The sequence below is a fragment of the Pyrgilauda ruficollis genome, unplaced genomic scaffold (assembly GCF_017590135.1).
Source record: "Pyrgilauda ruficollis isolate IOZ18807 unplaced genomic scaffold, ASM1759013v1 scaffold316, whole genome shotgun sequence".
NCBI lineage: Eukaryota > Metazoa > Chordata > Aves > Passeriformes > Passeridae > Pyrgilauda > Pyrgilauda ruficollis.
In genome coordinates this window covers 117,702-133,924 of record NW_024524556.1, presented here as the reverse complement: position 1 = coordinate 133,924, position 16,223 = coordinate 117,702, and the positions used below count along the sequence as shown (strand labels likewise).

Below are 16,223 nucleotides of genomic sequence, written 5' to 3'. Positions count from 1 at the left end.
GCAGCATGAAGGAGTCAAAGGAGCCCCTGGGGACAGTCCAGTGTAGCTGCACAGAGCTCGGGGTGATGCTCGAGACCCTCAGGTCTTCCAGCACCGCCTTTGCTGGAGTGGCCTCAGATGTGGGGGCCTCAGTTTGGGGTTTCTCCTGCCGCGGTTCCTCTGTGGGCAAGGGCAGTTCCTCTGGCTCTTCTGCAGCTCCTATGGAGAAGGGATGGTAATACCTATTGCCATCCAAACATCCATCCATCACCTACCAACCCACTCATTCATCCACACTTCCATATTCTAGACCCTACATTCTGGCAACCATCCATCCATCCATCCATCCATCCATCCATCCATCCATTGCTTTATTGCTTCATCCCTCCACCACTCCATCCCTTCCTCCCATCACCCATTCCTCCATCCATTCATCCCACCTTCTCTCCATAAAGCCATTCTTCTTCATCCATATACCCACCCACCCTTACTTGGACTCAGTTTTGGGCTTCTCCTGTTGGGGCTCCTCGGAGGGAAAGGGTTCTTCACTGGCTGCATTGGAGAGGAAATTGTAAAAAGCAAGGGCATCCACGTGTCCCTCCAAATGTCCATCCTACCACCTACTAAGCAAGCCATCCATTCACCCATGTGTCGGTCATTGGATCAACCATCCATCCATCCATCAATCCATCCACCCATCTGTCTGTCCGTCCGACTGTTTGTCCATCCATCCATGTGTCTGTCCAAACATTCTTCCCATCACACACCCAACATACAACATAACCCCCTAGACAGCTCCATATCAACCTCTCTGATTCTTTATAATTACATCTCTTGATGCCTTCATGCCTCCCACCTCCATTTCCCATGTACAATCTTTCATTCATCCATCATTTAATCCATCCTTGATGGATAGAGGATGAGGGAAGCATGGAAGGATAGATGGAGGCATGATAATAGATGGATGATGGTGATGGAGATACATGGTAGATGAAAATTATGGATGATAGTAGATAATTGATGGTTGCTGCTGCTGATGGTGGATGATGGATGGTGGAAGGTGCTAGTCAATATGTTGGTGGAAGGGTTGATGGTTGATCACATGGTGCTGAGTCAATGGCTGCGCGCTGGTGAGTATGGGACGGGCATGGGATCCCTTGATGCCTCCATTTTGTGATCCCTCCATCCCTTTGACCGTCTGCCTCACCTGTGACAGTGTCAGTAGAGACACGGTCAATCCTTTTGCCTCCACGCAGCCCATAGAGGTGGAAGCGGTACCGATGGGATGGGGACAAGCCAGGCACTGTCACCGAGCGAGACCCCCCATCAACAGGCAAGGCTTGGGGCTGGCCCTGGGCATCCCGGTACTGCAGCATGAAGGAGTCAAAGGAGCCCTTGGGGACAGTCCAGTGCAGCTGCACAGAGCTGGGGTTGACACTCGAGACCCTCAGGTCTTCCAGCACCGCCTTTGCTGGAGTGGCCTCAGATGTGGGGGCCTCAGTTTGGGGTTTCTCCTGCTGCGGTTCCTCTGTGGGCAAGGGCAGTTCCTCTGGCTCTTCTGCAGCGCCTATGGAGAAGGGATTTTAGTGGCTGCTTACAGCCAAATAGCCATCCATCAACTACCAACCCACTCATTCATCTACACCTCCATATTCTGGACAATTCATTCTGGCAACCATCCATCCATCCATCCATCCATCCATCCATCCATCCATCCATCCAGTCATATTTCCTTTCAAACACATTTTCCTTCAACCCCTTCTTTAATCTCACCCTCCGTTTGATCATCCAACCACCCAACCACTTATCTGATCTGATCTGTCAAGCAACCATCAATCTGCCCTAAAAAACGTCATGCAACACCTGTCTTCATCCAGCCTGTTTCCTTCAGTCAGTCCTTGAATCCAATCCATCATCCACACTCTTATTGCCATGCACCTCCCAAACCTAGGACACAAATTAGCCACAGGCTCAGCCATAAATCTGCTGTCCACCCATACATCCATTCCTCCACCAATCCATCCATCCATTAATTCATCCATCCATCCATTAATTCATCCATCCATCCATCCATCCATCCATCCATCCATCCATCCATCCATCCATTCATCCATCCATCCATCCATCTATCCGTCCATTCATCCATCCATCCCTGTATTCGTCCATTTCTCCACCACTCCATCCCTTCCACCAATTACCCATACCTCCATCTGTTCCTCCCTCCATCCCTTCATCCCACCATCTCTCCATACATCCATTATTCTTCATCCATACATCCACCCACCCTTACTCCCCTTGACCTTCTCCCTCACCTGTCACAACCTCAGTGGATACATGGTCAATCTTCTTCCTGCCCCTTAGCCCATAGAGGTGGAAGCGGTACCGCTGGGAAGGGGACAGCCCTGGCACCATCACTGAGTGGGACTCGGCATCGATGGGCAGGGCCTGGGGCTGACCCTGGGCATCACGATACTGCAGCATGAAGGAGTCAAAGGAGCCCCCTGGGACATTCCACTGTAGCTGCACAGAACTCGGGGTGACACTCGAGACCCTCAGGTCTTCCAGCACCGCCTTTGCTGGAGTGGCCTCAGATGTGGGGGCCTCAGTTTGGGGTTTCTCCTGCCGCGGTTCCTCTGTGGGCAAGGGCAGTTCCTCTGGCTCTTCTGCAGCTCCTATGGAAGGGGAGGGTGATGGCCACTTCCATCCAAATATCCATCCAGCACCTACCAACCAACCCATCCATCCACACTTCAACATTTCCATATTCTGGACCATTCATTTTGGCTTTCATCTTCCATCCATTATTCCATCTATTCCTGTATTCCTCCACCATCCACCACTGCACCCTTTCCTCCAGTCACCCATTCCTCCATTCCTTCACTCCTCCAACTCTCCATATACCCAATATTCTTCATCCATACATCCATCCAGCCTTCCTCCCCCCTTACCTGTCATGACCCCAGTGGACACACGATCAATCTTCTTTCTGCCCTGCAACCCACAGAGGTGGAAGCGGTACCACTGGGAAGGGGACAGCCCTGACACTGTCACTGAGCGGAACCCGCCATCGATGGGCAGGGCCTGGGGCTGGCCCTGAGCATCCCGGTACTGCAGCATGAAGGAGTCAAAGGAGCCCTCAGGGACATTCCACTGCAGCTGCACAGAGTTGGGCGTGGCACTGGAGACTCTCAGCTCCCCCAGCACTGCTCTTGCTGGGAGTGCCTCAGATGCCGGGGACTCAGTTTTGGGCTTCTCCTGTTGGGGCTCCTCGGAGGGAAAGGGTTCTTCACTGCCTGCATTGGAGAGATGGTAATGGGCATGGGCATTCATGTGTCCCTCTAAATGTCCATCCCACCACCCACCAACCAATCTGTCCATTTACCCACGTGTCCGTCATTGGATTGTCTGTCCATCCATCCATCCATCCATCCATCCATCCGTCCGTCCTTCTTCACACACCCAACAAACAACACAACCCCCTACATATCCACATCAATCTCTCTGCCTCTTTCTAATCACATCTCTCCTTGCCTTCATCCTTCCCTCTCCCATTTTCAATGGGCAATCTTCCATTCATCTATCATTCAATCCATCCTTGATGGATAAAGGATGAGGGAAGCACGAAAGGATAGATGGATGCATGATAATAGATGGATGATGGTGATAGAGACACATGGCAGAGGAAGATGATGGGTGACAATGGATAATTGATGGTTGCTGCTGCTGATGGATGGTGGAAGGTGCTAGTCAATAGGTTGGTGGAAGGGTTGATGGTTGATCACATGGTGCTGAGTCAATGGCTGCGCGCTGGTGGGTATGTGATGGGAATGAGATATCCCTTGATGTCTCCATTTTTGATCTTTCCATCCCTTTGACCGTCTGTCTCACCTGTGACAGTGTCAGTAGAGACACGGTCAATCCTTTTGCCTCCACGCAGCCCATAGAGGTGGAAGCGGTACCGAAGGGATGGGGACAAGCCAGGCACTGTCACCGAGCGAGACCCCCCATCAACAGGCAGGGCTTGGGGCTGGCCCTGGGCATCCCGGTACTGCAGCATGAAGGAGTCAAAGGAGCCCTTGGGGACAGTCCAGTGCAGCTGCACAGAGCTGGGGGTGACACTCAAGACCCTCAGGTCTTCCAGCACCGCCTTTGCTGGAGTGGCCTCAGACGTGGGGGCCTCAGTTTGGGGTTTCTCATGCCGCGGTTCCGCTGTGGGCAGGGGCAGTTCCTCTGGCTCTTCTGCAGCTCCTATGGAGAAGGGATGTTAATGGCTGCTTACATCCAAACATACATCCATCCACACTTCCACATTTCCATATTCTAGACCATTCATTCTGGTTTCCATCATCCATCTGCCCATCCATCCATCCGTCCATCCATCATTCCATTCATCCATCCATACATCCACTCCTCCACCTCTCCATTCCTTCCTCCATTCACCCATTCCTCCCTCCCATCACCCATCTATGTCTCCATTTATCCAGTATTCTTCATCCATACATCCACCCACCCTTCATCCCACCTTACCTGTCATGACCTCAGTGGAGGCATGGTCAGTCTTCTTCCGGCCCCTCAGCCCATAGAGGTGGAAGCGGTACCGCTGGGAAGGGGACAGCCCTGGCACCATCACTGAGCGGGACTCGCCATTGATGGGCAGGGCCTGGGGCTGGCCTTGGACATCACGATACTGCAGCATGAAAGAGTCAAAGGAGCCCCCTGGGACATTCCACTGTAGCTGCACAGAGTTGGGTGTGACACTGGAGACTCTCAGCTCTCCCAGCACCGCTCGTGCAGGGAGTGCCTCAGATGCCGGGGACTCAGTTTTGGGCTTCTCCTGTTGGGGCTCCTCGGAGGGAAAGGGTTCTTCACTGGCTGCATTGGAGAGGAAATTGTAAAAAGCAAGGGCATCCACGTGTCCCTCCAAATGTCCATCCCACCACCTACCAAGCCAGCCATCCATTCACCCATGTGTCGGTCATTGGATCAACCATTCATTAATCCATCCATCCATTCTTCCCATCACACACCCAACATACAACACAACCCCCTAGACACTTCCACATCAATCTCTCTGCCTCTTTCTAATCACATCTCTCCTTGCCTTCACCCTTACCACCCCCATTTCCCATGGACAATCTTTCATTCATCCATCATTCAATCCATCCTTGATGGATAGAGGATGAGGGAAGCATGGAAGGATAGATGGAGGCATGATAATAGATGGATGATGGTGATGGAGATACATGGTAGATGAAGATGATTGTGACAATGTATAATTGATGGTTGCTGCTGCTGATGTTGGATGATGGATGAAGGTGCTAGTCAATAGGTTGGTGGTTGATCACATGGTGCTGAGTCAATGGCTGTGCGCTGGTATGGGACGGGCGTGGGTTCCCTTGATGCCTCCATTTTTGATCTTTCCATCCCTTTGACCGTCTGTCTCACCTGTGACAGTGTCAGTAGAGACACGGTCAATCCTTTTGCCTCCACGCAGCCCATAGAGGTGGAAGCGGTACCGATGGGATGGGGACAAGCCAGACACTGTCACCGAGCGAGACCCCCCATCAACAGGCAGGGCTTGGGGCTGGCCCTGGGCATCCCGGTACTGCAGCATGAAGGAGTCAAAGGAGCCCTTGGGGACAGTCCAGTGCAGCTGCACAGAGCTGGGGGTGACACTCAAGACCCTCAGGTCTTCCAGCACCGCCTTTGCTGGAGTGGCCTCAGTTGTGGGGGCCTCAGTACGGGGTTTCTCCTGCTGCGGTTCCTCTGTGGGCAAGGGCAGTTCCTCTGGCTCTTCTGCAGCTCCTGTGGAGAGGGGATGGTGATGGCTGTGGAAATGCCTGTGTCCCTCCAAATGTCCATCCCACCACTTACCAATCCATCCATCCATCCATCCATCCATCCATCCATCACTCCATCCATCCATTCATCCCAACCTCCACCCAATTCCATTGAGCTCTCGTTCTTGCTTCCCACAACCCTCCAGGCCTCTGTCCCTCCTAACCCCATTTCCCATGGACAATATTCTGTTCATTCAGCCATCTATCATTGACAGATGAATTGGACGGAAGAATAGATGGATGGAAGATGACTGATGAATGATGATAAAGATTTATGAATGATGATGATGGTGGCGGTGGTCATACATGGTGGATAAAAATTATGGATTATAATGATGGATAATAAATGGATGATGATGATGATGATGATGATGATGATGATGATAGTGGATGGCAAATGTTGGTCACCAGGTCAGTGGAAATGTCAATGGTTGATTGGACAGTGCCCATGTAAGTGGATGCTCACTGACATATGGGGATGGAATGGGAGTGGGATCTCTTGATCCATCCATCTATCCATCCATCCATCCATCCATCCATCCATCCATCCATCCATCCGTCCCGCTAACCTCCCATCTCACCTGTGATAATATCAATAGAGACACGGTCAGTCTTCTTCCTGCCCTGCAACCCATACAGGTGGAAACGGTACCGGCGGGATGGGGACAGTCCTGGCACTGTCACGGATCGGGACCCTCCATGAATGGGCAGGGCCTGGGGCTGGCCCTGGGCATCCCGGTACTGTAGTGTGAAAGAGTCAAAGAAGCCCTCAGGGACACTCCACTGCAGTTGGACAGAGTCAGATGTGACACTGGAGACCCTCAGCTCCCCCAGCACTGCCTGCACCACGGGGGCCTCAGATGGGGGTGTCTCAGTTTGAAGTTTCTCATGTTTTTGCTCCTCTGAGGGCAGGAACATCTCCTCTGGCTCTTCTGTGCCTGCAATGGATGATGGCATGGTAATCCCTGTGTCCCTCCAATCATCCATCCCCCTACCCACCAATCAATGCATACATCCTTCCATTTACACTTTTATCTGCAGGACTGTTCATTCCAGCTCCCATCATATACCCATCCATGTAGCTACAGTTCATATCATGCACATTTTCCTTCAAATCCTTTAACCTCACCATGCATTGGGTCATCCAACTACCCACCAACTGATCTGACATGTAAAATCACAGTCAAACTGTTCCCACAGCTATCATCCATTATCCATCTTCATCCATTCATTTATCCATCCATCTTGTTTCCTTCAGTCAGTCCTTCAATACAACCCTAATTGAATCTGGTTTGAATACAGTCTTACACCCCTGTTCCCCTATAATCACAACCTCAATCAGGGGAGAAACCAGCCATGGACTCAGCTGCATGTGCACCTGTCCAGCCACGTGTCCATTCAGCATTCATCCATCCAATCCACCCAGGAGGCCACCCTCCATTGATATATCATCCATCACTATCCATGCATTCCCCACCACCCCCTATCCTTCAACCTACCCAACCAACTAACTCACTCAGGAGCCACCATTCATTTTCAATCATCCACCCATTCCTCATCTCTTCCTCTGTGCATTCATCAATCCATCCATCAATGCATCCATCTCTCACCTTAACTGTGCATCTATCCATGCAATTCTCCAAACACCATCCATCCATCCATCCATCCATCCATCCATCCATCCATCCATCCATCCATCCTCCATCTTTCCACTCCTGCACCTCTCTATCCCTTCCTTCACCCACCCGTACTCCCATCCCTTAATCCCTCCCTCTCCCTCCCACTATGCACTCTCACCCCCCTGACCTTCTCCCTCACCTGTCACAGCCTCAGTGGATACATGGTCAGTCTTCTTCCTACCCTGCAACCCATAGAGGTGGAAGCGGTACCGCTGGGAAGGGGACAGCCCCGGCACCATCACAGAGTCTGACCTCCCGTCGATGGGCAGGGCCTGGGGCTGGCCCTGAGCATCCCGGTACTGCAGCATGAAGGAGTCAAAGGAGCCCTCAGGGACATTCCACTGCAACTGCACAGAGTCGGGTGTGACACTGGAGACCTTCAGCTCACCCAGCACCGCCTGCACAAGAGGTGCCTCAGATGCCAGGGACTCAGTTCGAGGTTTTTTATGTTGGGGCTTCTGTGAGGGCAGGGGCAGCTCCTCTGGCTCTGCTGTAGCTGTGGTGGACAGTGGATAGTGATGGGTGTGGGAATGCCAGTGTCCACCCAAACATCCACCCCACCACCCACCAACCAACCCATGCATTCATTCGCAAAGATACCATACACCTTTTCCTTCAACTCCTTCTTTAATCTCATCTTGTACTGGGTCATCCAACCACCCAATCACTGCTCTGATATGTCAAACCACCAACAAAATGCCCCCAACAACAATGATGCTCCATCCATCCATCCATCCATCCATCCACATCCATCTACTCCTGCACCTCCTCCATGTCTTCCTCAACCCACCCAATCCTCCATCCCTTGATCCCTCCATCTTTCCACCTTCCCATCATTCTTCATCCACCTACCCACCCTCCCCCCTCTGACCATTCCCCTTACCTGTCATGGTCTCGGTGGAGACATGGTCAATCTTCTTCCTGCCCCTCAGCCCATAGAGGTGGAAGCGGTACCGCCGGGAAGGGGACAGCCCTGGCACCGTCACTGAGTGGGACTCGCCATCGATGGGCAGAGCCTGGGGCTGGCCCTGAGCATCCCGGTACTGCAGCATGAAGGAGTCAAAGGAGCCCTCAAGGATGCTCCAGTGCAGCTGCACAGAGCTGGGGCTGATGCTGGCGACCCTCAGCTCCCCCAGTGCTGCCCGTGCTGGGGATGCATTTGATGCAGGGGCCTCAGTTTTGGATTTCTCATGTTGGGGCTCCTCTGAGGGCAAGGACAGCTCCTCTGGCTCTTCTGCAGCTGTGATGGAGAGGGGATGGTGATGGGTGGGTCCATCTGAACACCCATCCACACTTTCATGTCCTGGATCATTCATTCTGGCTTTCATCGTCAACTCATCCATTTAAGCACGGTTCTTTGCAGGCACCTTTCCTCTCAATTGATTCTTTAACTTCTCCCTCATTTGGATCATCCAGCCACTTAACCACTGATTTGATACATCAAACCTCCAGCAAATTGCCCCAACAACCATCATCCATTCACCATTGATCATCATCATCATCACCATCCATCACTTCCCATCACAGTAACCAACCTTCCTTCCTTCCTTCCTTCCTTCCTTCCTTCCGCCACTTCTATCCCTCCAGCCAGCCAGCCACCCTACTGTGCTGTTACCCGTCCTCCATCCCCAAACTGGCACACTTGGGATTGGGGGAAACTGGGGACAGCTTGGGTGGACAGATGCGGGATGGGTGATGGATGATGATGGATGATGTCACTGGGTTCTTGATAGCAGGTGAGGATAGGATGAGATGGGATATACTGATCCCTCCATCCATCATCTATTCATCCGTCCACCCTCACCTGTGATGACATCAATGGAGACACGGTCGATCCTCTTCTCACCCCGCAGCCCGTAGAGGTGGAAGCGGTACCGGTGAGATGGGGACAGCCCTGGCACAGTCACTGAGTGGGACTCGCCATCGATGGGCAGGGCCTGGGGCTGGCCCTGGGCATCCCGGTACTGCAGCATGAAGGAGTCAAAGGAGCCCTCAGGGACGCTCCACTGCAGCTGCATGGAGCTGGGGGTGATGCTGGTGACACTGAGGTCACCCAGGACTGGCTGGGATGGACGCAGCTCTTCTGGCTCGGTTTTGACTGCAACAGAGTGGGAACAGTGTGGGCACAGGCATCTGTCTGTCCATTCACATGGCCATCCATGTTTCCAGCCCTCCCTCCATCTATCCCTCCCTTATCCCTCCATCTCTTCATCCATTCCCTCCTCCATTCATGTCTCCATTCATCAGGCTCTCCATCTCTCCAATCCATGTGCCATCCATCCATCCATTCCTCCTCTCTCCATCCCAGGTATCACAGAAACACAGAATCTTCTGAATTGGATGCGACCCACAAGGGTCATCAAGTCCAACACCTGCGCTCATCCCATCCATCAGCCCCCCCATCAGTACCTGTTTTCCCCACGTCCCTCCATGGCTCCGTCAGCTTCATCCCATCCATTTCCCCCCATTCCAGCACTGGCTCCTGGTTTCCACCCTCCCCTGCCCCCAGAGAGTGTGTTACAGGACATCCCTGCCACCCCATGTCTCTCATTTCCCTCCCCAGGATGTCCCTCCCCCTCATCCCTGTATCCTCCTCCTTCTCAGGATGTCCCTTCCACCCATCCTCCCCATCTTCCCTGTTCTCCTTCCCCCATCCCTTCCATCCCACCCTCCATGGAATGTCCCTTCCCTGTCCTATCCCACTCCCACAATCTCCCCAACCACCTCCCTGCATTCCCCTCCCTGTGATGTTACTTTTTCCCCATCCCCCCTGTTCCGCTCTCCAGGATGTCCCTCCCCTTGTACCCTCCATCCCTGAGGCATCCTTTTCCCCCCTCTCCCTCCCCAGTGTCCCCACACCCTCCTGGTTCAGCCCCCGCTGTGACATCCACCTGCGGGTCCCTGTCCTCTCCCAAGGGTTGGGTGCCGGCGCAGGATGTAGGCCAGGATGGCACGGGCCACCCCTGGCACTGTCTGGTTGCCACGGAGTGGGAAGTTGGTGGCCCGAAGGTGGCTCTCGAGACGCTGGAGCAGGGATCCACTGTACGTGGACAGCCGGGCCACCAGGTCCTGCAGGGAGGGGATGCCTGGGGACAGTGGGGGCCACGGGGACACTGGGGACCACGGGGCTGGAGGAGACCCTGGAAACACTGGGGACTCTTGGGACCATGGCAGCTCTGGGGACTCTGGGGACAATGGGGACTCGGGGGACACTGAGAAATCTGGTGACACTGATGATCCTGGGAATTCTGGTGATGCTGGTGACTCTGGGGATTCTGGTGACACTGATGACCTTGCAGGTGCTGGGGATCCCAGGGACCCTCGAGCTACTGGAGATGCTGGAACCTTGTGGGGTGCTGGTGACCCCAAAGACCCAGGTGACCCCAAGGACAAGTCTGGTGATATGGGTGACACCTGTGACCCTGGGGACCCCAGTGACCCTGGGGATCCTGGGGACTCTGGGGGCCCTCGGACTGATGGCGCCACAGCTGGGGACCCCAGGGAGCCCTGAGGTGACCCCGGGGACCCCTCATAGTGAGGCACAGACGGGATGAGTGCTGTGGAACAAAGAGGACCCATGTCACCAATCTGTCACAGAGAGTCCCTGGGAGACATCCCTGTCCCAATCCCTGGGTCATCCCCACCCCTGTCCCCATGTCCATGTTACCCCCTGCATCCATGCCTATGGATACAACCCTATCCCTGTTTCCCTGGCATCCCTGTTCCCATCCTTGTCCCTACCCCCTTGATTATGCCATCGCCGTCCCCAACCCCATCCTTGTGCCAGCCCATCTCTGTTCAATGCCACACTGTCCCCATGCTGTCACCACCTCTGTGCCGCTCCTGACCACACATCTAGGCTGTCCCCTTAACGGTGACACTGTGCTATCACTGTCCCCATGGCCATGCCAGCCCCAACCCCATCCTTGTCCTCTTGCTGTCCCTGCCCCCATGGTGACCCCATGTCATCACTGTCCCCATCCCTGTGCCATCCCCATTCCCACTGCCTGTATACCACCCTGTCCCTGTCCCCATGCCACCCACTGTCCCGATTCCTTTCCTTCCATCCCCACTCCCATTCCTGTCCCTGCTGTGTCCCTAACTCCATCTCTGTGCCCGCTGCCTTGTTCCCAGGTGTCCCCACCTGTGCACAGGTGTAGGACCCCAGGCTCTCTCCATCCTCATCCCCATGCCATTCCCACCCTCACCCTTGTTTCTGTTGCCTCACCCCCTTCCCTGTTCCCACAGTGTCCCCAGTGTCTCCCTGTGGTGTCCCCAAGTGTCCCCACCTGTGCGCAGACGCAGGACCCCGGGTGCCCCCAGGTGCGGCCCCCGCCGGGCCTGGACCAGCAGCTCGAAGGGGCGGCCCGGTGACAGCCCTGTCACCGAGAAGGCGACAGCAGAGCTGGGCAGTTCGTGCGTTGTCATGGCCACAGGGTCATCCTGGGGACGGGGACAGTGTGAGGGGATGGGGGAAACCATGGGGACACCAGAGGGAGACACTGAGGACACATTGAAGAACATGTTGGGAACTTGAGGGACAGATTGGAGACATGTTGGGGACACGGTGAGGACAGTGTGGCGACTCATTGGGAGTGTGTTGAGGGATACATTGGGGACACCATGGGAACACACCAGGAACGTGGTGGAGACACAATAGGGAACACTGGGGACACACTGGACGCCATGGGACATACTGGGGTCATGTTGGGGTCATGCTGGGGGGGATGCACTGGGCACATGTTTGGGACACGTTATGGGGGCTTATACATACTTGGAACACATAGGGGGTACCACTGAGGACACCTTGGGGACACATGGGGATGATTTGGGGACATACTGGGGTCTTCCCATTGTGGCCACACAGGTGGCACTGGGGTCTTGCCCCTTCCATGTCCCTGTTCCCCTCTGAGTCCCCTCCTGTCCCTGTCCCATCCCCATGCCCCCACCCCCATGTCTCCTGTGTCCTACTCACCAGGGGGACAAGTGTCACCCGGTAGCCATCAGGAGGAACGAGGGGCTGGGGCCAGGTGATGCGCAGGGATGTTGGGGTGCGGGAAGCCAACCGTGGTGTTACCCAGGGCACCTCTGAGGGGACAGTGCAGGGACACCATGGGGACACCCATGGGATGGTGACACCCTGGGATGGTGCATCTAGGGGATGGACACATGCTGGGAGCACCCTAGGACATGCTGGGGACACACTGGGGACACAACGGGATGGGGCCACTCAGGGATGGGTCACGGGGAGGCACTGAGGGGCACTGGGAGTGGCACATAGGGACACTTGGGGACACACTGAGGTGGCACGAGAACCCGCCATGGATGGGGAGAGAAGTGGGGGAGTACTGGGAGCACTGGGATGGGAGCACTGCAGGAACTCTGAAGGGCACTGGCGAACAGCTGGGTATGCATTGGTGCCGCAGCAGGGTCCCCCCCAGAATGCGAGTGTAGGAGGGGGAACATTGGGAGCGCTGAGGTGGCGTCACTGGGAAGTCACTGGAGGAGCACTGGGAAGCCGCCGATGCCGCAGCAGGTTCCCCTCCCACCCAGGGGCACACAGCGGGAGCACCGAGGTGGGGAAGACGGGAGGTCACCGGGGGGTACCGGGGGGCACCGGGACGCACCGATGTCGCAGCGGGCGCCGCCCCATCCCGGCGCGCAGGCGGGGGTGGCGCAGTCGGGGCCGCCGAAGCCCGGGAAGCAGCGGCAGCGGCCGCGCTCGCAGCGGCCCTGGTCACTGCAGCCGCGCGGGCACGCGGGGGGCGGCGCCGGGGGCGGGGCCTCGCCCGAGGGGGCGGGGCAAGCGCAGCCTCCGCCGGCAGGGGGCGCACAGAGCTGCACCGACCGGCCTGGGGGACACAGACACAGGGGTGACCCCCAGCGACCCCCCCAGGGACTCACACCGGCCCCCTTTTACCCCCCGAGTCACCTCCCACTGACTCCCAGTGACCCCAGCAGTGACACTCCACTGACCCCCTAGTGAGCCCCCCAGTGACCCTCCCAGTGACCCTGATGACTGCCAGTGACTTGCACTGGCCCCCTTTTACACCCCTAGTGACCTCCCAGTGACCCCCGCTGACCCTGGCAGTGACCCCCCCTGTCACCCACCAGTGACCTCCCACTGACTCCCCCGACCCCAGCAGTGACCTCTCCCACTGGCCCCCCACTGATCCCCCAGTGACCTCCCACTGACCCCCCAGTGACCCCCCACTGACCCCCAGCTGGACCCCCACTGATGCCCCCAATGACCACAAGGACCATCACGACCCCAATGTCCCCACCAATAACCACCTCAGAGGGTCCCCAAGGCCCCCCCCAATGACCCCCCAATGACCTGCTATGTCCCGCCTGTCCCTCATTCTCCCCTGCCCCTGTGTCCCCTCCATGTCACTAATCTCTGTTACCTGTCCCAGCCTCGGGTTCTGCCATGTCCCCTCACTGTCCCCATGAGCCCCATATTCCCCCATGTCCCCTACGTCCCCCTCCCTCTGTTCCCCTGTCCCAGCCTGGGACTCCCCCGTGTTCTCCCCACTTGTCCCCTGTTACCTGTCCCGGCCTGGGGTCTCCCCTTGTCCCCACAGTGTCCCCTCAGTGCCTGCACGTGTCCCTCGAGCTCCCGCAGCCGCCTCAGCACATCCGCCAGCGCCGCCCCGCACGACTCGGGGGGAGACGTGGCAGGGGACACTGAGGGGGACACTGAGGGGGACACTGCCTCCCCCCGCAGCGCCAGTGCCAGCAGGAGGAGCCGCAGTTCCAGGGTCACCGGCATCGTCCTGGAGGAAAGCAGGGGGACATGGGGACACCCAGAGGCAGCCACGAGGGAACACGGACACCGTGGAGAGACACAGGGACAACTGTGGGGACACAGGCACATGTGGGGGGGACACAGGGACACCTGTGGAGGCAGCTAGGGCACACAGGCACAGGCAGGAGCATGCAGGGACACCCATGGGGACATCCATGGGGACACACAGGCACCAGTAAAGGACATAGGGACACAGATGTTGGGGACATCTGAGGGAAACAAGCCACGGGGAGGACGTGGAGACACCCTGGGGTCACACAAGGGACACACATGAAGCACAGGGGATACCGATGGGGGGATGCAGGGGGACAAGGACATCTTGGAGGACACCCCAGTGACACGGAGGGGGAAGAGAGACACCCGTAGGGGACACCCATACACAGCGGGGACACCACTGGGGACATCCTCAGGGATGCATGCACACCAGAAGGGGACACAGGAACATCTCTGGAGACACCTGAGGGACACGGGGACACACACGAGGCGGGCACAGGGAGACCCATGGCAACACAGGCATAGTTGTGGGGGACATGAGGGACACCTGGGGGACATTCCTGCAGACACACAGACATCCCAAACCACAGCACCTCCCGGTAACCCCCAGTGACTCTTCAGTCACCCCCAGTGACCCCCTCAGTAACTCCCAGTGATTCCCAGTCCCCCTCAGTCCCCCAATCCCCACAGTTCCCCCAGAGCCGCCTACAGAGCCCCCCGTTGCCCCCCGATTCCTCCAGTCTCCCACAGTACCCCCCAGTACCTTCCCAGTCCCCCCGCAACTTCCCCCAGCGAGCCCCCGATTCCTCCCAATTCCCCCTGTTCCCCCAGTGCCTCCCGAACCCCCCCCCCCCCGCTCTCGCTCTGGGTCGGGCAGGGTGGCCCGTGGGGGGCGGGGCCGGGGGCGGGGCCTGGGCCACGCCCTCCCCGCCCCCCCCAGGGGAGCCGCCCCCGCCCGTGTTTGGGGAGTCGCCATGGAAACCAAACAACCGAGAGGGAAGGGCTCCCAGTGCTCCCAGTGACACCAGTAACACAGCACAGTCCGTCCCAGTGCTCCCAGTGACACCAGTAACACAGCACAGTCCGTCCCAGTGCTCCCAGTGACACCAGTAACACAGCACAGCCCATGCCAGTGCTCCCAGTGACACCAGTAACACAGCACAGCCCATGCCAGTGCTCCCAGTGACACCAGTAACACAGCACAGCACATCCCAGTGCTCCAGTGACACCAGTAACACAGCACAGCACATCCCAGTGCTCCCAGTGACACCAGTAACCCCAGTGCCACCTGCCCTCCAGCCCCCAGTAACACCAGTAACACCAGTAATACGGCTTAGCAGGACCCATCACTCCCACTACCACTAGTATGGCCCATCCCAGTGACACCAGTAACACAGCACAGCACATCCCAGCGCTCCCAGTGACACCAGTAACCCCAGTGCCACTTGCCCTGCAGCCCCCAGTGCTCCCAGTAACACCAGTAACATGGCTTAGCAGGACCCATCGCTCCCAGTGCTGCTAGTACGGCCCATCCCAGTGGCACCAGTGACGTGGGAAAGCCCATCCCAGTGCTCCCAGGAACCCCAGGGCAGTCGGTGCTGGGGCTCCCAGTGACACCAGTATCGCCTGCCTCAGTGCTCCCAGTGACATCAGTAATGTGGCCTCAGTCCTCCCAGTGACACCAGCAACCCCAAAAACCCCAGCAAGCCTAACCTATGAGTCCCAGTAACACATCCCGATGCTCCCAGTGACACCAGTAACATGGCACAATCCACCCCAGTCCTCCCAGTTACACCAGTACAGTCTGTCCAAACGCTCTCAGTAACACCAGTACTGCGGCACAGCGTGACCCAGGGCTCCCAGTAAGACCAGTGTGGCTCATCCCAGTGCTCCCAGTGCCCCAGCACAACCCCTCCCAGTGCT

General features: G+C 56.7%; 1 protein-coding gene across 1 annotated transcript; it reads right to left on the bottom strand.

Annotated features, from left to right (window-relative positions):
- Window positions 1-470: 470 nt before the first annotated feature.
- On the bottom strand, window positions 471-15,040 carry LOC121357155 (tenascin-X-like; the record flags this gene model as incomplete). The annotated part of the gene is made up of 18 exons (XM_041474213.1): window positions 14,764-15,040; window positions 14,048-14,274; window positions 13,126-13,350; window positions 12,474-12,586; window positions 11,788-11,941; window positions 10,390-11,055; window positions 9,908-9,997; window positions 9,303-9,596; window positions 8,382-8,738; window positions 7,638-7,994; window positions 6,401-6,757; window positions 5,425-5,784; window positions 4,507-4,851; window positions 3,868-4,227; window positions 2,928-3,272; window positions 2,292-2,651; window positions 1,187-1,546; window positions 471-531 (listed from the first exon to the last, which is right to left on the bottom strand). Coding segments are annotated over exons 1-18 (5,126 nt in total), but the record flags the coding sequence as incomplete, so codon positions are not given.
- Window positions 15,041-16,223: the final 1,183 nt, after the last annotated feature.